The sequence below is a fragment of the Microcebus murinus genome, chromosome 4, assembly GCF_040939455.1.
Source record: "Microcebus murinus isolate Inina chromosome 4, M.murinus_Inina_mat1.0, whole genome shotgun sequence".
Taxonomy (NCBI): domain Eukaryota; kingdom Metazoa; phylum Chordata; class Mammalia; order Primates; family Cheirogaleidae; genus Microcebus; species Microcebus murinus.
In genome coordinates, this window is record NC_134107.1 from 14,115,483 (window position 1) to 14,137,372 (window position 21,890).

General features: G+C 62.8%; 1 protein-coding gene across 3 annotated transcripts in view; it reads right to left on the minus strand.

The window, feature by feature from the left end:
* MYRF (myelin regulatory factor) overlaps window positions 1-21,890 on the minus strand; it is a 32,776-nt gene that overhangs the window by 4,649 nt on the left and 6,237 nt on the right. Inside the window, exons 2-24 of one of the 3 annotated variants that reach the window (XM_012778267.2) lie at window positions 16,033-16,120; window positions 15,553-15,816; window positions 13,383-13,444; window positions 12,205-12,484; window positions 11,055-11,305; window positions 10,855-10,978; window positions 9,075-9,270; window positions 7,852-7,928; window positions 7,561-7,671; window positions 7,115-7,205; window positions 6,530-6,730; window positions 6,157-6,268; window positions 5,529-5,638; window positions 4,669-4,829; window positions 4,524-4,596; window positions 4,166-4,254; window positions 3,798-3,866; window positions 3,289-3,369; window positions 3,036-3,121; window positions 2,768-2,935; window positions 2,271-2,522; window positions 604-691; window positions 321-395 (exon numbers count right to left, since the gene is read on the minus strand). In XM_012778267.2, the coding sequence (XP_012633721.2) occupies window positions 321-395; window positions 604-691; window positions 2,271-2,522; window positions 2,768-2,935; window positions 3,036-3,121; window positions 3,289-3,369; window positions 3,798-3,866; window positions 4,166-4,254; window positions 4,524-4,596; window positions 4,669-4,829; window positions 5,529-5,638; window positions 6,157-6,268; window positions 6,530-6,730; window positions 7,115-7,205; window positions 7,561-7,671; window positions 7,852-7,928; window positions 9,075-9,270; window positions 10,855-10,978; window positions 11,055-11,305; window positions 12,205-12,484; window positions 13,383-13,444; window positions 15,553-15,816; window positions 16,033-16,120 (3,109 nt within the window). Of the gene's footprint in view, window positions 1-320; window positions 396-603; window positions 707-2,270; window positions 2,523-2,767; window positions 2,936-3,035; window positions 3,122-3,288; window positions 3,370-3,797; window positions 3,867-4,165; window positions 4,255-4,523; window positions 4,597-4,668; window positions 4,830-5,528; window positions 5,639-6,156; window positions 6,269-6,529; window positions 6,731-7,114; window positions 7,206-7,560; window positions 7,672-7,851; window positions 7,929-9,074; window positions 9,271-10,854; window positions 10,979-11,054; window positions 11,306-12,204; window positions 12,485-13,382; window positions 13,445-15,552; window positions 15,817-16,032; window positions 16,121-21,890 lie in introns of all 3 variants that reach the window. The other 2 variants (XM_076001827.1, XM_076001828.1) reach the window with 2 other exon arrangements.

A 21,890-nucleotide genomic window follows, 5' to 3' on the forward strand; every position in this document is an offset into this window, starting at 1 on the left:
TCCATGGAAAAATTGTCTTCCATGAAACCGGTCCCTGGTGCCAAAATGGTTGGGGACCACTGCCATAGGGTACAAACCTTCCCCATCTGCCATCCCATATGGCCCTCCCAGCCCCTGTGGGCAGGGTCATTTAGCCCGTGAGCCTCGAAGTAGGCAATAAAGTGAGCAGCCCTCCCGAGCCCCTGCCCCAAGCTGTTTGGGTCCATCGTGCAGGAAACGTACTGGGCCCCTGGGCTGGCCTCAGGTCCGGCCATTCTGAGGGTCTGCAGGGGCTTCTCCCTGGCTCACCCATCCCCCGACACCCCCACGCCAGCACTCACTTCATCTGCAGGGTCAGGCTGAGGTGCAGTGGGGTGCTGCTGCTCACAGGGATGTGGTAGGTGAAGTTTCCAGGCCTGAAGGGGCAAAGCTGGTGTTTTAGCCTAAGACAACTCTGCCAAAGCCTCCCCCGTCCGCTCCCCAGCCCTGTCTGTGCTGCAGCCCCTCGGAGACCCTGGCATGGGTTCCTCCCTGAGTGGGGCAAGATCTGGGCATAGACACTGCCTGGGCTCATGTCCTTGAGGGGACCTCCCTGGGGTGAAGGGGAGGAGGAGCCCAGCCCACCTGCAGGCGTCCCCAGGAGCACAGTACTGGGAGGTGATGGGCATGGAATTCTCCAGCACCTGGATGGAGGTCAGGGAGGGTACTGGGTCTGCAAGGAGAGAGGCTGTTGGGGCAGGGAGGAAGGTGACAAGACAGGACACAAACGAGAAGCAGTCGAGTCTTTCCTTGCCAGACTTGGATCAGTCCCTCACACCTTAGTATGAGTAAGTTTCAGGCTATTCTTTCCAGACCCCCACAGTGGCTGGGCTCATACCACACCCTTTCCCAGCAGCCCTCGGCCTGGCCAGTCTGCAGGAGCCTGAGGTCTGCTCCTCCGCAGAACCGGAACACCCAGAAGCAGGGACGGCCCGCAGTTACAGGAGCACCGGCCTCTGTTCCTGGGCACACATTGCTCCTCAGCTCTGGGTTCAGTGATGTGACGACACTGGTAGCTTGGCACCAGCCGTGGTGGGGGTACTCACACACAAACCGGGGCTTCCCCCACCCCAGAGAACCAAGTGTCGCACACCTACCAGCACGCCGCTGCTTACGGCCCTCTCTGAACACACCCGCCGCAGACTGGCTAGCTAGGGGGGACACAAGGCTTCCTTGCCCATCGTCACTCACTGTCCTGCAGGCTTGCTGCTGCCTAACCACTCCACCCAGGGACAGAGGAGCTGGGGTCACTGAACGCTTGCTGGACCTGGTACGTTTTCAGCTTTGCAAGACATAACCCAGGGCCCAAGGTGCCCCAGAATGCTCTGTGCAGCCAGGGACAGGTATCAGATACAGAAGATGAAAGGTGCCCTTCCCTTCTGGGCAAACTCCCAATGTCCTCAAAGACTCAGCTCCTATGTTACTCCCTGCCTGATCACCTCCCCACCTTAGCCCAGAACAAGTGCCCTCCCCAGGCCCAGAGCTGCCTGCCTGTCCCTTCAGAGCCTCATCACACTGCTGTGCTTTCATCTCTGCGAGCTCTTTGGGGACAGGGGTGGGTCTGTCTTCATCACCCCCAGTGCCCTGGACAGAGCCAGCCACAGAGCAGCAGCCCAGAAAACAGCCTCCTGGTGAGCATCAGCCCCTTGGGGTTTCCCCATCACTTTGAACTCCAATCTCTGCAAGCCAGTTTGCAAGCTGTTTTCCTCCTTTAAGCCACAAAGCCTATGAAACGAAAGTTGATGAGAAGGCTCAAATCATAGAGCATGGCTGCCTTGTTGAAGCCAGGCAGACTTCCCGCCTCCCAAGGCAGCCCCTGGGGCACCTCGGAGGAACCTCGTTTGAAAACTTCTGCAACAAAAAATTCTCTAGCTTTGCTAAAATCAAAGGTCTGAGGTTTGGAGAAAAGTCCGGGGAAGCCTGTCCAGCACCCTCCTCGCCCTGGCATGGGGAAGGAGCCAGGCTCTGGGAGCAAATTCCAGCTCTGCTCTCATGGGCTGGGCCACCCTGGGCAAGTCACTTTGCCAAGTCTCCGTTTCCTCATCTGAACAAGGGGACAAATCCTTTCCTGCAGGAGTGTTGTGTGACCATCTCTGTAGGGCCCCTGGCCTGATTCCTGATACTTAGAACTTGCTTGGCAAATGCCTGTTGACTGACAGTTCTGCACCCAGGCAGTCTGACTGGGCTGAAATGGGCCCTGGGCAGTGAGCCTTGCTGGGCTGGGTTGGGAGCAACTGGGGTGAGGCGGATACCTGGCTGCCCCGGGGCCCGAGTGGGCTGAGCAGGGCCCAGGCTGGGCTGGGGGGCCCCTCGGCGAGCCCGGCCGTGGAGACCGAGGCTGGGGCTGTTTTTGGCTTTGCCCTGCCACCCGGGGAAGGGGACTGCAGGGCTGGCCACAGGCTCCAGGCTCTTGGGATACTTGGAGTGGCCAATGCCATTGGCTGAAAGGCCCCAGGACTTGGCTCTGATGTTGGTGACTGGCAGCGGGGCCATCTGGCTGGGGCCTGTGGATAAAGCATGGTGAGGCTAAGAAGAAGGGAGTTGGCTGCCGCCTGTCCATCTGTCTCTAGGACCCCTCTGGACTGAGTGAACCCCATCTATCTCCTTAACTCTGCAGGGGTCTCCCCTGTCTTGCTCCAGAGCCTCATTCTGGGCTCTAGGAGAACCCCCCACCAATGAGTCCTTGGGGCCTTTCTCTGAATGCAGGTAGCCACACCCAACCCAGGCCCTAGCCCTGAGAGAGCCATACCTGAGCGGTTGGCGGTGGGGATGGGACTGGGGCTGACACCATGGCCAGGGCCAGTGGAAGGGCTAGGGGTGGGTGAGGAGCAGCAGACGACAGGGCAGGGGTGGCTGGAGCACAGGTCCAAGGTGCGGACAGCGGGCCCTGGGGCTGAGCTGGTCAGGCTGGTAGTCACTGAGGAGGCCAGAGGCTGTATGAGCTGGAGGGGACAGCAGACCCCTGGCCCAGGACACAGCCACCTCCCATCGCATCCCACGCCTGCCCAGACACGCACCCAGCAGCAAAGAGGGCTGTATGCCTGGCAGCCCAGTGGTCACAGGGGACTGTCGGAGCTGAGTGGTCCCAAAGCTCTGGCTGGACCTGCTGGGGAAGGTGGGCTGAGCTCAGAAGGGCTGGGAGAGCCTGAGGGGGAGGCCCAGGCATCCTGGAGAAGCAGGAGGGCAAGAGGAGGCGGAGAGGGAGGGGGACAGAGGCAGGAAGAAGGGCGGCGGGAGCCACAGGAGGGAGGGGCGCTTGTCAGCACGTACCATGGGCACATGGCCTCACTCCCCCCAGGGTGCTGGGGCCGGAGCAGGGCCAGGAGACAGGAAGTGGACACGGCAAAAGAGCTAAGGGGCAGCAGAGAGGCAAAGGGTGAGAAAGACACAGAGGAGGAGAGAAGAGAAGACACAGTCAGAGGTGACCCTTGGAGCTGGGGTGACAGTGGGCTGACAGAGCCCAAGGCCCTGCCCTGGCCCTCCTTCTTCCCACCCCGTTCCAACTCTGGCCCCTCAGGTGGCCCCCGACTCTAGGCCCAGCTGCCCGGAGGAGCACTGAGCAGGCCAGACAGAAGCCTGGGTGCCAGCAGGGTCCGGGAAGGGCTGCCCACCCTCCTAGAGACCCTCCCAGCCACCCCCAGAAGCCAAAGCAAGCTGAGAGCCCGAAGTTGAACCTCTCTGGAGGAGACAGCCTCCATGGCTCCTCTGACCTTGGGCTGCCCACCACAGCCCCACCTGGTCTGGTGGCTTGGCCAGAAGCCAGGCCTGCAGTGACGTACCCATCAGCGTCTACCAGGTCCTCCTCGGTGCGCAGGCTCAGCACGTACAGTGTGGACATGGACACCACACTGGGAGTCACAGAAAAGGGTCACTGTTAGAGCTGAAGCCACCATCCAGTGCCCCGTCTCCAGGCCAGGCCTGTGGTCCTTGGCCCTAGCACTGGGCTCCCAGGTGATGCCTGCAAATGGGTGTCCCCAGCCCCGGGGGTGGGAAACAGAACGAGGCCCACCTTCCCCGAGACCTCAGCCACTTGAGCTCCCAAACTACGTCTTCCTTCTCCCCCAGGCCTGGGCCCATGGGCAGCTGACCCCACTGGGTAGCTCAACTCTTGGAGTCAGCCACCCCCAGGGCCTGGGGGACAAGTCACCTGAAAGCCATGACCACCACCAGGGCGATGATGGTTCCCTGCAGGAAGCGCTGGCTGATGCAGGCCTGGTCTGGAACCACAGATGATGCCTGAGGACCAAGAGGAAAAGGGGAAGACACAGAAGAGGGCCATGGCCTTACCCGCCATGGGCTCTTCGGGAAGTGGGATGCTAAGGGCGACACCGCCCCCAGGGGCAGAGGGAGAGGAAGGAGAAAGTGGGGGCTGGGAGGCCCACAGGGTTGGGAGGAGAGGGGAGAAGCACCAGAGTCAGTGTGGCCAGAGAGGTGCGAGCTGGGAGGGGGCCGTGAGGGATGGGAAGCCCGGGTCCAACCTGTCTCCCTTCCCTGCCCACCCTCACCTTGCTGGCCACCTTGGGGGGCCTCTTCTTGAGGGGGACGCTGCCCGCCCGGCTGAACTGGCTCCCTGCGTGGCTGCAGCGAGAGTGCCAGGGTCAGGGGTGCTCTCGGAAGGGGGGTCTCACCCTCCCCCACGCAAGCCCCCACCTGAAGGCGCCTGAGCTGCCAGTGGACTTGAGGCTGTCGAGTCGCCGCAGCTTGGCCAGCTTGTGGCTCCAGCGCTCCAGCTCATCGATGCGAGTCTCCAGGTTGTCGGTCAGCTTGCACAGCTCCTTCACGGCACCCACGTTCTCCATGAAGATGCGCTCCTGTCCAGGGCCACGGGCCAGCGCCCAGGGCACGGTCAACGCCGGGAGCCCCTGGCTGCCAGCCGCCAGGCAGCAGGAGAGGAGCCCCTCTATCCATGGCTGCACAGAGGCCCTAAAGCCTCCCTACCTGGACCGGCCCCTCCTCACACAGCTCCCGTGCCTGCGTCCAAACAGCGTGCCCCAGCTGTCCCACCTGCCTGGACGGCCCTCCCACTCCCTGCCGGAATTCTCTGTGCTCAGAGGCCGCCCAGGCCTGAAGCCTCCAGCCCTCAGATCTGCCCCCTCTGATGACAATGGCATCTCAGACTCAGCACGCCACTGTTTAGAGGTGGAAACGTATCACGTGCCTCCTTGGTGCCCAGCCTCTTGCCAGGTACGTTGCAAACATCACCCCCACAATAAGCCACATGGTTAAGCCTTGAGATAACCAATGGGAGGGTCTCAGCACTTCTATCATTGCCCTTGTTTCACCTGGGGTGGGGGGAGGCCATGAACCTCAGCGAGGTTCCTCTTGCCCTTGGCCAAAGCCTCCAGTGGCTGAATCCCCACCCACACACCCCATTCCCTGTGGGGGGGAGGGGACAGCGCCCTGGAGGCAGCATGAGAGGACACAGGGCTGCTCTGGCCTCACTATGGAGGAGATGAGCCCCCCAGCCTGCCCGCCCCTCCCCAGTTCCCTCCAGTCCTCCACCCGCGGACCTTGTTCACCACCAGGAAGTTCTCTATGGTTTTCCCGTTGGCAAAGACCATGTCCCCAGTGTCCTTCACAGCCTCGGGCAGGATCTCCTTCACCTCCTGAGCGATGACACCTGGTGAGGGACAAGCCCAGCATGTGTGTGGAGCAGGGACACTGCTTCGCACCTCTCTAATGTGAAGAGGGGAGGATTGGGGAGGATGACGTTCCAGGGCCTAGAGATTTGAATTCCAAGGAGCCCTGGAGCAAGGGGCTCCCATGGACAACTGCTCACAGGGTCACAATTCCGGGGCTCAAGTGTAGAGTTCCCAGGCTGGGGTGGGGCAGGTTCCTGGCAGTGAGGATCCCAGGGGAAGGGGCAGGGTTCCGAGAGGTTGAAGGCAAGATTCACCTAGAGGGCCCCAACTCTCAGACTTCCAGTGTCCAGGAGTAAGGTTCCAGGGACCTGGGAGGCACGATTTTCCAGGGGCTAAGGGGCGGGTCTTGTAGAGGGCAGCATTCCGGTGGGTGGAGTTGCAGGCGTCGAGAGGAGGGGTTTCTGGGAGTGTGATTTCCAGGAGACAGGGCGCGGGGTCACGGAGGCCTGAGGTTACTGGGTTCCCTGACCCCGGTGCGTGCCAGGTGGGTCCCTACCCGTCTCTGGTGCGGCGGCCTCGATGCCCGCGCTGGCTGCGAACTCGGGCTTGTATCTGTAGTGCACCAGCCGCATGCGCGAGATCCTCTTCAGCTGCTCCGTGGTGTCCACCTGCAGTGGGCCAGGGCCCAGACTGAGCCCCTTCCCTCCTGCGGCCGTGCACAGCAGGCCCCCGAGCCCGGGACGGCAGCCAGAGGCTGCAGTGTGCGGGGCAGACCCAGCTACCCGGGTTGCAAGATCGAGATCCAGGGTCGGCCCGGGCAGCCCCGCCCCTCCACCTGGCCCCGCCCCCTCTGCAGCCCCCCCCCCGCCCAGCCTCCAGTCCCGCCCACAGCCCCGCCCCGCTCGTAGGCCAGCTCTCCCTGTCCCCACCTCCTGCACGTGCTCCTTGGCCCGCAGGTCCGAAGGGTGCATGAGCGAGCCCATGACCTTCACATTGCCATGCACAACCAGCGCCTCGTCCGGCCGGTCTGTGTTGATGCCCACGCGGCCGTGGTGGAAGACTGTGTCAGGTACCTGCGCCCGCTGCCACAGCACGTCGCTGTCGCTCTCAAACTGGCCTGGGTTGGAGGCCTACCGCGAGTTCGGGCTGGATCAGTCCTGGGGCATAGGGGACCTGCAGGGTCCTGGGATTGGGGAAACCCCACAGCCTCCCCTCCTGGTTCAGCCAGGCTTCTCACCCCATCATGCCCAACTTAAACTGTCCCTCCCATTGTGACAATTTTTAGTCACTTGTGAGATCCCAGAAGCTACCAGGTTTTGTCCACCTCCATGCTTTACTGTGAGGCAGATACTGCAGCCCAGAGAGGGTGGAAGCTTTGCCCAAGGCCACACAGCCAGGGCCCAGCAGGATCAGCACTCCTGCTGCTGACTCCCCAGCATCCTGGTATTTCTCCTGGGTGCTGCTTCTCCCAGCTCTGGGGAGGACTCTACCCCCTAGGGGGAGGCGGCCCTCACCCGCACGATGATGCGCTCTGAGATCTGGGCGGCCAGAGTGTAGTTCTGGTTCTGTGCGTGGGCCTGGAGGGCCACCACCAGCATGAAGTACCTGGAACACACAGGGGTCTCAGAGGCACCCAGGGTCCCGCGCCCCAGCCACCCCTCCCGGCCAGGTGCACAGTGGACACACTCATGCACCCCATCCTACAGAGGACCCGAGTCTCCACTAGGGGGCAGAAAGCCCCCAGGGCCCTCAGCTAGGGAAGCCACTGAGCTGTTTCTCAACCCAGAGGTTAAGCTTCTGCCTTTCCACCCTTGAGTCAATTAAGGGCTCCGAATCTCAGGTCCCTCATCTGTGAATGGGCCAGTCTGTGGGACTCTGTGCCTGACATGCCACACGGGGTGGTGTCTTCCCAGCCCTCCTCTTCGGAGTGGAGGGCCCAGGCAGGGGTCCAGCCGCTCACCTCTGGTCAGGGTTGGGCTTGCCCTTCTTGCGCATGTTGTTGGCAGTGGTCTCGCTGAAGTGCAACCGCCCCACAGTCACCTTCGTGACCTGCTCAGGGGGCAGACTGACCCTGCAGAAAAGGGACAGGGTGCTCAGGGGGCAGGGAGGGAGGCTGCCAAGACCCAGGCCAGCAGCATGTAGGAGGTGGACGCTGTGGGTGCCTGCCTGGCCCCTCTGTTCCCGAGCCAGCTCCAGGGGGGGCCCTTCAGGTACCACCACCCCCCCACCGCCCACAGGGTCAGACACTCACGTGACGGGGTTGAAGGGCCGCTTGCTTCGGTCTGACTGCGACTGCTCGATGTTAATGGACTGGTTCAGGGCCTCCAGCTGGCGGGGAGTGGAGCCCAGTGGAACCTCAGGACCCACGCTCCCCACCGCCCTCCTTCGCCTTCTCAGCCCAGGCCGGCCCAGCTGGAGCTCACGGCCAAACGCAGCGCCCTGCCCTCAGCTTCACTTCCCAGGAGCCCCGGTGCCTTCCCCCACATGATTGCGCACCCCACGCACACCCCCTCGCAGCACTCCACTCCTCCACGCTGACGGGGACGCACGCACCACCCCCCACGCACCCACACCCCTTACAACCACACCCACACACTCACACGCACACACACACCCCTCGTCACGTCCACACCCACCACTCCTCCCACATGCACACCCACCCACACCACGCCACTCGGTCCCCACAGTGGGGGGTGACTTTGTGCCCGTGAGCCCCCTGGGGTTGTGGCCAGGTCTGTGGGCTTCATGTCGTGAGTCAGCCTGGCTGGCACGCTGGCACGGCTCCGCCAGTGCTGTGAGTGGGCACCAGAGCTGTGCGGCACAGCAAATGGCAGGGCTGGAGCCCCACGGCCCTGGGGTCTCAGCTTAGAAGCCGGGGCTCTGCTGGGAGGACGCCGGGGGCCTTGGAAGGATGGGGAGTGTCGTGGTCACCTGCATCCCAGGTGGAGCATGAGTTGGGGGCCAGAGGGGAAGCTGCTGTGGACATTCAAGCGAGAGGGTGGTGACCCGGGCAGGGGAGAGGCAGAGGAGAGGAAGGGACCAGGTGGAGGAGCCTTCCAGGGCAACAGCAGGGCCAGGTATGTGACGAGGGAGGTGGGGGTTGTGGCGTGGGTAACCAAGGCGATGGGGCCCCATTCCCTAAGAGGGAGCTGGGGGGAGGAGTTTGCAGGGAGTTTACTTGGGGACCTGGAGCTGAGACAGCTGATAGAGGGGACAGGAGATGGGTCTTGGCAGGGGATGCAGACTTAGGGTCCACAAGGTAGAGCAAGAAACAGGGAACAAGAGGGAGAGAGAAAGTTGAGGGGTCTGCCTAGGGGCAGGCACCGGGAGAAAGGCAGTTGGATTTAGCTGTGGGGAGCGTCCCCTGCCACACACGCCCACACACACGCCCACACACACGCCCACACACACGCCTTGGGGTCTTGCAAGGCTCCGGGCCCTCCTGACCTCCCCTCCTTCTGAGCCCCAACCTGCCTTCACTCCATGCAGCTTCAGGTAGAAGCAGTCAAGGGGCTTGAGGCCTTCGGGCGTCTTGACGTACTTGGGCTCGCCCAGCATGCCGACGTACACCGTCACCTGGAAGTGGTTCTTCTTCTGGCACACGAAGGCGTCGTCGCCCACCGAGAAGTTGAAGCCCTTGTCGGCGTCCACGCGGTAGGTGAGCATGGGCCTGGGAGCGGGAGAGGCACTCACCCCGGGGCCCGAGCCAGTCCATCCCACCTGCCCTGGTTCCAGAGCGATTTCCTGTCCCAAACCCAGGATCCTCACACCACCAATGGGGCTGGCCCCACTTCTTAGAAATGGCAACGGAGTCCCCGAGAAGATCCGAGCACAGGTCCACCAACTCCTCAGCCAGTGTCCTTTCCTCTACTTCCTGCCTGGGGCCACCGCCCTGCCCTGGTGATGGGGACGCAGGGCAAGGCCCTTGAGGCCCACCAGACAGGAGGGAACTGCTGAGGAGGGGCTTGACGGCCCCTCCCAGAAGGCTGCCTGGAGCCCGCTCCCTCGCGGGAGATGGGGTGAGAGGGGCTGCGTCTGCAGAGGCTCAGGGTGCCTGACAGCTGGTTGCCCTGGAAACGGTGGAACCAGGTGCCGGCTCTGCCGCAGGCCCAGCCGCTGCCCACCGGCTTGCTCAAGCCCGGGGCACCTCTGGACCCACCCTCACACACAGCCCCAGTTTGCCCCTCTGTTGCTGGGGACAGCGTCCCAGGCCCAGCCCCACTGGGGGCCTCTAGGTGGCAGGGAAGAGGGCAGTTGTTGACTCATGGCTAGCCCACCCTCAGCCGGGTGCCCAGGCACAAGCGTGGTCACAGGAGCGCCCTTGCCTGCCGGGAAGCCGGGCAGGGAGAATGCTTCTGAGCCTGTGGGAAGAGGCCTTTGGGCCTGGCTAATGCCTCGGGAAGGCCTGGGCTCATCACCTGTCCCCACCCGGGCTCTGCACACCTGCCAGACCTAGCAAAGCACCCAGGAAGTGCCTAGGCCACCCTGGGTGTCGCAGCTGCCAGCTTCCTTGCCTTGCGGCCTGGGGTGGCAGGGGTGGCCCAAGCCCAAGAATAGGTGGGTTCCTCCATGCTGGGGGGTCATGACAGGACCTCAGGGGACCCTATCCCCCACCCCCAGCCCTGGGGACTTCCAGCTAGGCATCTCGCAAAGCCTGGGGTGCCCCACTCTAAGAGGCTGGTCTCAGCCACTGTTCTTGTGAGAAGGCAAGTCCCAGCCACCTGGCCTGTGCCTGGCAATGGCCACAGTGGGGTGAGGGGAGTCACCTCTACCCTGCCCACTGGCATTCTGGGGGAGTGGTCCCCACGGGGCTCCTGACCTGGGGCCTGGGCAGCTGTGGCCACATGGGTGTTGAGGGAGAGCTAGGAATGCCCAGGCAGCCTGTGACCCGTCCTCCCCACCCCTCTGCCCTCCCTCCAGGGCCGGCCCTGCTTACACTCAGCTTCCGGCTACCTTCCTGGAATGCAGGAGGAGGAGGAGAAAGAGGAGCCAGGAAACACCCATCCGCCCACTTCTCCCTGACTTGGTTCCCGGCCACCCTGGCAGGCACCACCTCCTCGGGGAGCCTAGGGCTGGCCTTGGTCAGGCCCCTGGGGGCCAGGCCTAGCTCTTCCCTGAGCCTGTTTGCCCTTCTGGGGCCATCTTGTACCCAGTGTGCTCCCAGGCCCTGCTCTAGGGCCTCGATGGGGTCCTGGGCTGGGGTGGCCCAAGATGGGGTGGCCAGGGTAAGCGGAGAGTGGCACAAATCACTCACAGCTCCTTGTAGTTGGCATCGTACAGGGTCGCCCACTTGTTCTGCTGATGTGGCTGCCACTTGATGGACTGGTAGTTGGGGTCCAGGTAGGAACCACTGAGGCTATCATTGTCCTGTAGGAGGCCTAGAGGGAGGGAACGCCCATGTGGGCCCTGCGCCCTGCCCCACTCCCCAACTAGAAGGGAGGTCAGCCACCTCACCTGGGGAGGGTGCGCCTGGTGGGTGCCAAGGCGGTGTCTGGACCCGGGCGATGCTGAGGGGCAAAGAGCCGGGCCCCGGTGAGAGCGGGCCCTGGGGAGGCCAGGGTGGGGACGGGGCTCGAGCGGGGTGTGGGGGCAGGGCTGTCACGGTCCCAGGCTCCTGTTTGATCATTCCATTCAGCATCTGGGCATTGAGGGTGCTGGGGGGTGACTCGGAGTGCTTCCTCTTCTTGGAGGGGTGTGTGGGGAGCCTGGGGGGACAGAGGTGTGTGCCATGGGGGCTGGCCCTCCCTGAGCCCCTCCCACTGGGCAGGGCCCATCCCTCCCCCTCCCCCAACTCCATCCTGTTTGGGCAGGAGATGCCCAGCCCAGCGGACACCTCCTGCAGGAAGCCCTTGGGCTCTGCCCCCTTGGTGCTCCCCTCATGGCTCAGTGTTGGCATTCTCCGTTCCATCACTCAATGAATGAGTGAGTTGGTCCCTTCCTTCAGTGTCACTCTCAGTGTCACTCTTTACAGTGGGGCTCTATGGAGAGTGGCTCCCGTGGCTAGAGACAAGCCACCAAGGGCCTGGGCCACAAAGCCAGGGAAGGAGAGCTTCCTGGGGCAGGGGGTTCACGGGGCCGGCACAGCACCCCTCTCTTCTGGTTTACAAAACATCCTGACAGTAGAATCTTCCCTTGAACTAAATCTCTCATGAAATCCCCATACACAGAACAGATAAAAAGACAATGGTGCAGGTGAAGTCAGAGTGGGAACCTTGGATCCAGGCCCAGAACCTTCTCGGGAACCCAAGGGCTCCTTGAGACCCCCAGAAAGTCGCTGGTGTCTGGGTAAAAGCACAGCCCAGGGTCCAAGTCCTGGCTCCGCCCTTCCTAGTTCCTGACCTGGGCATGCCATTTCCCCTCTCAGAACCTCAGTTTACCTACATACCCACCAAATAAGGCAGTTGTGAGCCATTGCCCTGGCTGTAAGTCCCCCAAGATACTCTGGACACGTGTGTATAAATATGTTGTCCCTCGACCTGCCCTGCAGAGCCTTCTGCCCTCCCAGGGCTCGGCCCCATCCCCACCTCTATCCCTGGCCTGCCTGCTGCTGCCCTGATGCCCCCAAACCGTATTCCCACCCTTGGGTGGCAGCTGCCCGTCTTACTCAGCTCCATGTTGCTGCAGCAGCTGGTGCAGCATCTGGGACTGCTGGGTGTGGTGCAGATCGGTGGGCACCAGCCCCTGCCCCATGGCAGCGTAGGGGGGGATCGGGGGCTCGGCCTTCATGTACAGGTCCCGCTGCAGGATGGGGTAGTGAGGTGGGGGCGGCGGGGGTGGCGGGGGGCCTGGCAGGTGGGCTGCAGGTGGGGGTGGGTGCTCCAGGCGGGAGGGCACTCCCACGTGGCACAGGGTCTCAGGGGTTATCGTGCGCAGAAGGTGGGGGTCTGCGGGAAGATGGGGGTGGGCATCAGAGACTGACCTTACTCAGGTTCCCAGGCACCGGCTGCCCCTACCAGGGTCTCCTGCTTCCAGCTCCTCCTGAGCCAAGCCCAGGGGCTGCCTGGGAGTCTGGCTGGGCTCGTGGCTCAGGAGGGGGTTGGGCAGCCAGTGACTAGAAGCCTGGGCAGGGAAGCAAGACCTGGTCCAGGGGGTGGGTGTCCCTTCACCCCATCCCGACCAGTTCCTTCCCCAGGCCAGGCCCAGCTCCCTGGGGGGATCTGAGCCAAATCCCAGGGTCCCCCGAGTCCCCCAACTCCCTCCATGCCTGATCTTCCTCTGGGCCTCAGGAAGGAGTCTCCGAGACCCCCAGCCCAGTCCCTAACCGGCTCCTCCCTGCCGCAGCCCCTCTCCTGGGCTCCCAGGGGCCAGTCCCCCAGCCTGAGGGGGGAGGCCCCAGCTCCCTTTGTTCCCCAGGAGGCATTCCAGGGATGTTTTTGGTAAGATAAACAGAACTCTTGACCCCTTTCAGGGCTGCCTGTGGTGGTTCTGCTCTTGGCCACCTGGGGGCTGCTGCACCCCCTCCGAGGTGAGGCGGCCGACTGCAAGGCCTGGGCTCAGGCTGCACCCATGGCTGTCCCCAGCCGTCCACTTACCGCTGAAGGGCACATCCATGATGGCGCAGGCGGGCAGGCGGGTGGCATTGCCGGCAGGGACACTAGCTCAGCGGCAGGGCCAGGCTCCCCACCCGCCCGTGGGGAAACAATAGCCAGCGCCGGGGAGTATTTGACCAGCGATAATCTCGCCCGTTGGGCAGCCGCTGGCCCCCTCCCGCCCTCCCCGATAAGGCCGCCCCAACCACTTGCCCAAACCCCGGAGGGGGAGGGCGGTGCCCGCTGGACTCACCATTCACCTGCTGCGGGGAGTAGGCCTCAGAGCCCGAGTCCGGGGGCGAGTCCGGCAGTGTGCTGTGGGAGCCGGAGGGAGGGCTGGGGTGACCAGCAGGGCCCTGCCTCACACCCGGTCAACACCTCTGCGTGGTGGGGTCTCCTGGCACCCACCGTTAACGGCATTTCTCTGTACCACCCACCTGGGGTGCTTGGCAGGGCCTGGGGCTGAGTTGTGGGTGGGGGGCCCTGGGTCCTGCCCAGGAGCCCCTTGGACCTACTGGACACTGGGGGCCAGTTACTAGTACCCCTCATGATGGCACAGGGATTCAAGGACTCCCGCCCCAGACCGAGGGGCTGGGCCTGCTCCTCCCTCCTGCGCCCACTGAAGCCCTGCGGCTTCCTGGAAATGTGAGGCCCTGGGGCTGGGCCTGGGAGGGTCAGTGGGTCACTGGGGGTGCTGCCCTGCCAGAGGCAGGTGTGGGCTGGGCAGAGGGCCAGCGCCGCCAGGCCTGGGTTTATTTTTTTCTTGTAGGTTTTATTTTATCAGTGGTTCAGGAAAAAGACAAACTCAACCCAAGAGGTCAACGCGTCCTGCATGAGCCCTCTGCTTGCCCAACAAGGGGCGGCTGCAGCCATGCAGGGTCCATCTCCGTGGCCATCCCTGGTGCCCACATCTGGAAAGACTCCCCACTCCCCACCCAGAGAGTTAGCAGAAAGGCTGCCACACTGTCATGGACACAGCCCTGGGCTGGTTCCAGAGTCCCAGTGTGCCCTGGACAAGCCACCCACCCACCTTTGGGGCCTGGAGTATAGACCTAAAAAAGGATTCAAGAATATGGACCTTGCAGACTTTGTGAGGATGACACAAAAATGTGGACAGGGACTCAAACCTACACTCCTCCTGCCCCCTCCCTGCACTTCCCTGACATTGGCCTTGGGTTTCTATATGTGTCAGGGTCTGTCACACTCTCCATCCCTGCAGTCAAACACCCAAGTCCACAGGACCTTGTGTTCCTTCCTCATACGTTCCTCTGGCTTCCCATTATTGCCCCGTTCGGTGATGTATTGATTAGAAACTCTCCCCCAAGCTGCAGGAGGAATGTCTGTCTTGTTTATCACCTACACCTTGGCCTGGGCCTGGGTCCTCCCCACTGAGCCTCACTGCACCCCCAGAATCCCGGGCACTGGTTCCTAGAGAAGGCTGAGCTCATGCGGACAGCCATGTGATGTGGTGGCAGGCGCTTAGCAGGCACCTGTTGAATGTTAATTTTCCTCCCTTGGCCCTCAAGAGGTCTGTGGCTTAGGGACAGCCTCATGGCCTCAAGGTCTGCCTTCTGCAGCAAAGTTCACGCTGGCACCCTGGGCCTGGCCTCCACTACCATTGCTCTGTAAGGCAGGGCGCAGGAAACGCTCCCGGCCACCCAGTACTTCCTCTGTGCACACCCCCACTTACTTCCAGGGTAAGCATTTGGGGTTCGCTTTTCAGATGAAGAAACTGTGGCCCTGATGGAGGTTATGGGTTCCCAAGGCAGAAGGGGCTGGGGCTGGAGCCAGGCTTTCTGCACCTAGCACTTTATTATTCGTCCACCCAGAGATGGGCGCCCTTGCCCTGGGCTAGGCAACCCAGGGCTTTCTCCGCGCTGCTCTGCAGAGCCCAGCAGAACTGTGCTGTCTTCCTCGCAGTGAGCGCCTGCCGGGGAATGCCCTGGCTCAGGTGCGGAAGGGCCTGGGAGGAAGAGCCCTGCCTGGGACGAGTCCCTGGCTCCCCGGGGCTTGCATGGGTGGGGGATCTCGCCAGCTAGATGCACAAGTGAGTGGGGGCCGGCATGGCGAAGGGTGTCTGGGTGCCCCGCGTGTGTGCACGTGTGCGCACGTGTTCCATGAAGGCAAACAGTTGTGGCCTGCAGTCCTGCCCCTTCCCGTCCACTCTCCACACAGCTCTCAGAGATTCTTCTAGCACTTACGTCAGCCCTCAGCACTCCCCTGCTTAGAACCCTGGTGGCTGCCCACTGCCCCAGAACAAAGCCCATGAGTCCCTCCACCCTCTCCTTACCTACCCATGGGGAGCCTATCACCCCGGCCCTTCCCACTGCCAGGCTGGCAGCCAGCACCTCCCAGGCCACGGCCATGGCCCACAGCCTGCCTGCCCCTGGGCCCCTGCACCCCCACTCCCTGCCCTCACTCACCCTGGGGCATAGGGAGCCTTGGGCTCTGCCTTGATGGGGGGCCCAGAGCCCCCCAGGAAGGGCTTGGGAGCAGCACCCATGCCGTTGTTGTTGTTGCAGTTGAGCGGGGCACCGTAGCTCGGGGGTGGGAGGGGGCCATGGCGTCCCGGGGAGGGTCCACCCCCAGGGGGGCTCAGGTGGTGGACCCCGCTGGAGCCAGGGATCGCTGGCTGCCCGTGGGAGTAGGAGGCCGCATTGGCGGGCGCAGAGATGTCAGGGAAGCAGCTGCGGACAGAGGGGAAGCTCAGCCCCAGCTAGGCCCCCAGGCCCCCGGGAGGCAGCCTCCCCCACCCCCACGGAGGCTGCAGAGGAGTCCGTGGCTGGGAAAGGATGGGGAGCAGCTTCAGAGGTGGGACCGCGCCAGCCCCCGGTCCTGCCCTCACACTTCCCAGGTGAGGCTTGGAGGCCAGAGGGGCTGGGGCTGGTCCCTGGGCAACTCACAGGTCGGAGGCGTCCTCCTTGCTGATGTATTCCTCCAGGATGCTGGTGTCTATGTTGGAGGGCTCCAGGGCACCGTTGATGTCGTGGCCTGCAGGGCAGGGGAGGTGAGCCAGGGAAGGGGTCTGGCTCCGTAGGCCTCTGGGCGCAGCCCTCCGTCCCCACCCAGTTGGGCCCTCCAAAACATACACCCCCAGCCCTTCCCATCTGGGTATCCAAGTGGGGGTGGGTCCTCCACCCTCTACCACCTGACACCCCTCCAGGAGCCCACAAGGCCACCTCGGGTCTCCAATGAGGGGAGAGGCCCAGAGCATGGATCTGGGGCCAGAGAAGCCAATCCTGCCCCACCATGCTCCCTTCTAGAGCCCCTGCCCCTCATCTGTAAAGTGGGGTTACTGTCCCTCTATCTCATGGGGTGCTGCGAGGAGCACACAGGTGCTTTATGGAGCGGAGTGCCCAGTGGGTGCCCACCAGCCGTGATGGCCGAGACCCAGCACGGACAGGCCAGCCCGGCCTCCAGCAGTCAGTTCCAGATGGCCCAGCTGCAGCACGCGGGAGCACGAGGCCTAGCTGGGTGGGACCCCACATCCGGGAGACCCATGGGGCTGGGGGGCCTCCTGCACCCCAGGCCCCAGCTGCAGGGGGGAGTGGGGATCAGGATTGAGAGGGCCCAGCCTACCCCATCTCCCAGAGGAGGCAGAGGCTGGCTCGGGCCTCACTGGCTCGGGCCTCGCAGCAGGGAGCTGTAGGAGCCCTGTCCTGGGCCCTCCCGCTGGCCCCAGCCCCATGATGGGGAGGGGCTCACGGAGAAAGGGCGGCCCAGTGCTCTTGGGCACCATGAGGGGAGGAGGGGAGGAGAGGAGGCGCTGGCCTTTCCCCTCCCAGGGTCACCTTGCTAGGGGAGCCAGAGGGCGGGGTGATAAGGGGGCTGACGTGGGAGCTTCGTCAGCCCCGATAATGGAGGACAGCCCCATCCACACTGCTCACCCGGGCTGGCCAGCTCCACTGAGGCAGGAGGGCCCCTCCCGCAGGCCTCTGGAATCTGGGGTCTGCCCTCATGCCCCTTCCCTTTTTGAGACCTGGAACAGAGCTCATACAGGTCCAGGAACACATTCTGGCTCAGCCACTCCCCGCTGTGTGGCCTTGGGCAGGTCACATACCCTCTCTGAGCCTCAGTCTTCTCCTTAGTAAAATGGAGACATGAACAGCTAACACTTCACAGGGCTGTTGTGAGTATAAAGTGAGGTAAGGTCTGAAAAGTGCCCGGCACACAGTGGGTGCTCAGCAAATGGAGTGGCTGTCCTCATGTCCCAGTCCCCAGAGCCCTGGGGTCCCTGTGAGCCCCCTGCCCAGGCCCCTCCCTGGCCCTGGCCGGCATTTCAAGAATGCTGAGCCCCGCTTAGGTGATTAATGAGCGGCTAAGCCCTCTGAGGAGTCACGCGCTGCCTGCGACAGGCCAGAGCCCTCCTGCTGTCCCCCACCCCCAGCTTTCTAGCTGGGGACAAGGGACACCCATCAAGCACCACCGGTGGCTGTCCAGGGCCCCAAGTGGCCAGGGCAAGGGGAACTCTTCGAGCTGGAGTGACCAGCCTGCATGCCAATGCTCCAGGGCTCCCGCCTCCGCTCCGGCCCCCACCCTGTCCTGCTAACCACAGTTCCCGTTTATTGAGCGCCTACTGTGTGCCAGGCACTCTTTGAGCCAAGTATATTAATAGCCATAGGAGTTTATCACATGCAAGGCATCCTGCAGCCTCTTCACGTGCAGTGTGTCACTTAATCCCACCATCCCATGATGGTGACCATGACAGTGAGAGTGACGGTGACGGTGGCTCATACGGAGTGCCTACCAGTGCTCTCCAGCACATAGTGGTGACAACGATGACAGTGACAGTGACCAGGGCTCACACCAACTGAGTGCCTACCAGGCCCGGCCCTATCCTAAGTGCTTTTCACCCGTGAACTCGGTGTCATCATCGCCATCACCACTGTTCCCAGAGGTCAAGTCTCTCGCTTGAGGCAGCACAGCAAGGAGGATTCAAACCCAGCTGCAGGGGCCGACGTTAAGAGGTAAGGTGTGGCTGGTGGCTGCCTACCTTCCCTGGCCTACCTAGGCTATCCCACCTGATGTGCTGGAAGGTTCCTGAGGGAGGATCAAGCCCCGGAGTGGGGAGGGAGGGGTACTGGAGCATCACCCCCACCCCGGCTGCTGAAGCTGCAAGTTTCTGAGACTGAACTTGAAACCTACAGTGAGTGATGGGCTGATGCAGTCATGGCCTTGCTATTTATAACAGCCCAGCCCCCTCCTCTCTTTCTCCTCCTCCTCCCCCAGCCAGGAGCACTCCTAATCGCCCCTAATCCTCCTGCCCACCTCCCCCGGGATGGGGGCCTCAGGCAGAGGCACCCTGGAAGACCCTAACGAGAACCAGATGTGGTTGGGGGGAGGAGGGACCCTCCCGTGCCAGGGGCCGGGGCGGACGGAGGAGGGAGGAGGGAGCTGATGGGGCAGGGTGGGGGTGGGCCAACCGGTGGGGGGAAAGTTTGGGGGCTTGGAGGGCCTCCTGAGGAACGCCGATCCCGCACTGTCTTCTCCCTGGAGGCCTGCCTCGACTTCTCCCTGCCCAGACACCAGGCAGGGCCCCGGCCTGCCCTCCAACCACACTGGAGATTCCTAACGACCACTGCGGAGCCCAGGGACTGCTGAGGCTGGAGCAGAGCCCCAGGAATCCAGGGTGGGACAGGGTCCCCTGCGACCCCACCGTTCTCCCAACAGAGCCCTAAAACACCACTGGATTCCAACAGCGGGGACCTGCCAGGCAAGAAGCCAGGCAAGGGACACATGTCTTATTCTGATCCTCAAGACCTCGCCAGGCAGGGCCTGCCAGAGACTGCCCAAGGCCCAACAACCAGGAAATGGCTGGCTGACCATGAGGTCACAAACCAGCATCTCTTTTCTATCCCTCCTCAAACCCTTCAACAACTTGCCACTGCTTGGATAAACCCAGACCCCCCAGCAGGCCAAGGCCTGGCACGGCCCCTCCACGGTCCAGCCCCTGCCTCCCTGCCCACCCCCAGCCCACATCAGGGCCTTTGCACATGCTGTTCCATGCTGTTCCCGGCCAGAGAAAGCCGATTCCCTTTCACTCTAGGTTGTTCTGGATTAAATGTAAACTGCCCCAAGAGGCCATCTCTGACTCTCCCCTTCTCTTCAGGGGGCCCATTCTACTTTCCCCTTACTCTCCTGCCAGCACAGACCTCCCTGGGCAGGGTGCCTGTCAGTCCCCCACCTGCCCACTGTCCATGCTTGCTCACCAAGTGACCACTCTGTGCCCAGCCCCATACCAGGTCCTTTACACGGCTCATGTTGAATTCTCATACCAGCCCTACAAAGGTGATTTTCTTTTTCCCCATTTCACAGATAAGGAAACTGATGCTCAGAAAGCCTACAGGGGCGGGAGCTGGATTAGGAGCACTGTCCTATTCTGTCTCTCTAGGATATGAGTATCCCAGCAAACAGCAGGCACCCAATAAATGTTCATGGAATGAATGAGCCAAGTGCCAGCAGGAGACTGGAGCCAGGCCTGCGAGGTCTGGGGACCTCGGCCAGGCCATGCCGAGGTCAGGGTCCAGGGCTAGACAGGGCCCCTCCAGGTACCGCCCCGGCCCCAGCCACTCCTCATTAATTAGGCCCTTTATTACCTGCCTTCAACAGGAGCCAGAGACAGCCCCTCCCGGGGCAGACTGGGGTCCGGCTAGGGGGAGGTAGCCCCCTCCCCTCCTCTCCTTCCTCCCTCTCCTCCCTTTAGGGCCACCCAGCTAGGCAGGAAAGGGGCCCAGGGCACCCAAGCCAGGTGTGGGAAAAGAGTGGGTGGGGGCCCAGGTGGTCCCTCCACCCTGGACCCCTCCCTCCCACCCTCCTCGTGCTCATCCCTCCCCACCAGCTGTGCCCGCTGGCTGAGTCTCGGCCATTGTCCCGGGGGACGGGGGAGGGTGGGGACCCGGCACAGTGGGAGGCTTGTGCCCTGCCCACCCCCTCCCTGCCCCGTCAATGGGGCACTTGTCAATTCATGCCCCAAACATGGCGGAAATCCCGTCAGCCACGTGGCTGTGGGCAGGGTGGGCCAGGGCCTGAGGACGCTGGCCAGGCCTGGGTGATCCGAACCTGGGGTGCACAGGGCACCAGGGCCCACGCCTGTCCTCTGAAGACCCCAGCTGCCCTGCGCGTCCAGCCCAGGCACCTGAGCATGCCTGACTCCGGGTAGTAGCCAGGGACCAGTGTGGTGGTGGCCAGGGGCTGCCCACCTTGGCATCCCTACGGTGCCCTGAGAGACCCCCCGGGGCTTCTAATGGACCCCCACTCCCCTCCTGTGCGAGCCTCAGCAGTTGATCTGACCTCCTGAGCCTCGGCTGCCTTCGCTATCAAGGGGAGCATGATCCCTGCGTCGTGGGGTGGTCTCGAGCCTTGAATGTTGAATGAGGCGACACTCCCAGGAGGCTACTCTTCAGTCGACGATTGCTCTGCTTCCGTCTCTCTTGGAACTGCCATCCCCTTTCCTGCCCTCACACCTCTGCCCAGGCTGTCCCGCTCTGCCCCGCCTCTCCGCCCTGCTGCACGTCTGCACCGAGCCCCCCTCTGAGGCATGACCAGTACTGTATGTGCACATGCGTGGCACAGCCCAGCCCCCACGCCTTGGCCCCCGCCATCCCCTGCAGTGTAGCCTTGTGTGACTGCCTCCCTGCCTGCCTAGGCAGCCCCTCCCCAGTCGCCGCAGTCACACCGGGCCCCCAATGCTGTGGCTCGCCTCCCAACGTCGTCGACTGAGCTAACCAACGTGCTCCAAACAAGTTCACAATGGGGCAAGGCACGGTGGGCCCTCACCTCCTTCGGTTTGGATTTTCTATCTTTATTAATATGATCTGTAACTGATAGCTGTCCCAACTTCAGGCTTCAACTTATGATCAGAAACTTCTCAGTCAAAATGCCTTCCAGTCGATCGCCTGATTGTGCAAGCAACGCTTCGCATCTCTGCATCAAATCCTCAGTTAACTCAGGCCCAGGAGCCACACCTGACAAAATGTTGCTCCGAGTCACTGTCCATCAGGTCCTTAAATTGGAGCCACAGTTGTCTCTGTTCCCTCCCAATGTCTTATCAAAAATGCAGAAGAGCCCCAGAGCCTGCCTGCAGAGACCCCTCTCTTCCAGGGGACCCAGAATCTTCAGCCCCCCGTAGGCTATAGCTACGTCCTCCCCTAGACCCCAGGCAACTGCCGCCCTGTCCTCAGGCCAACACAAAGCTGAACTCACAGCCCCAAGATGCTCCCAAGTCAGGTCCAACAGAAGCGAGGCCAGTGGCTGTGACCTGTTCTTAGGGACCCCCACGCTGGTTCCCAGAGATCTCTGCTTTGCTCTGGGGGCCACAGCCCGGACTCCCCAAGGCTGAGTCAGCTCCCACCCAGTGCCCTGACCCTCTCCACAGGGTCCAGGGCAGGCGGGCCACAGATGCAGAGTGGGTGGGGGGCGAGTCTCCACCAGGGCTACGGTGCCCAGCTGCGCTTATACAGCAGCGTGCCTGCCCCTACGGGCACACTCCAGCACTCACGCGGGCACATCAGGGCACGCACATGATCACGCACCAGAGTGCCCGCTACTCCAGCATAGCACTGACACGTGCACACAGCAGCACACCTGCGTGCACACCAGCATTCTCCACGTGTGCTCCCTCATTCATCCGGCAATTATTCACTGAGCACTTATTGTACGTCAGGCAGGCCCAGGGCTAGACCTCGGAGATACAGCAGTAAATACAGCAGACAGATCCCTGTCCACATGGAGCTGACACTCGAGGGAGCAGAGTCAGATGACA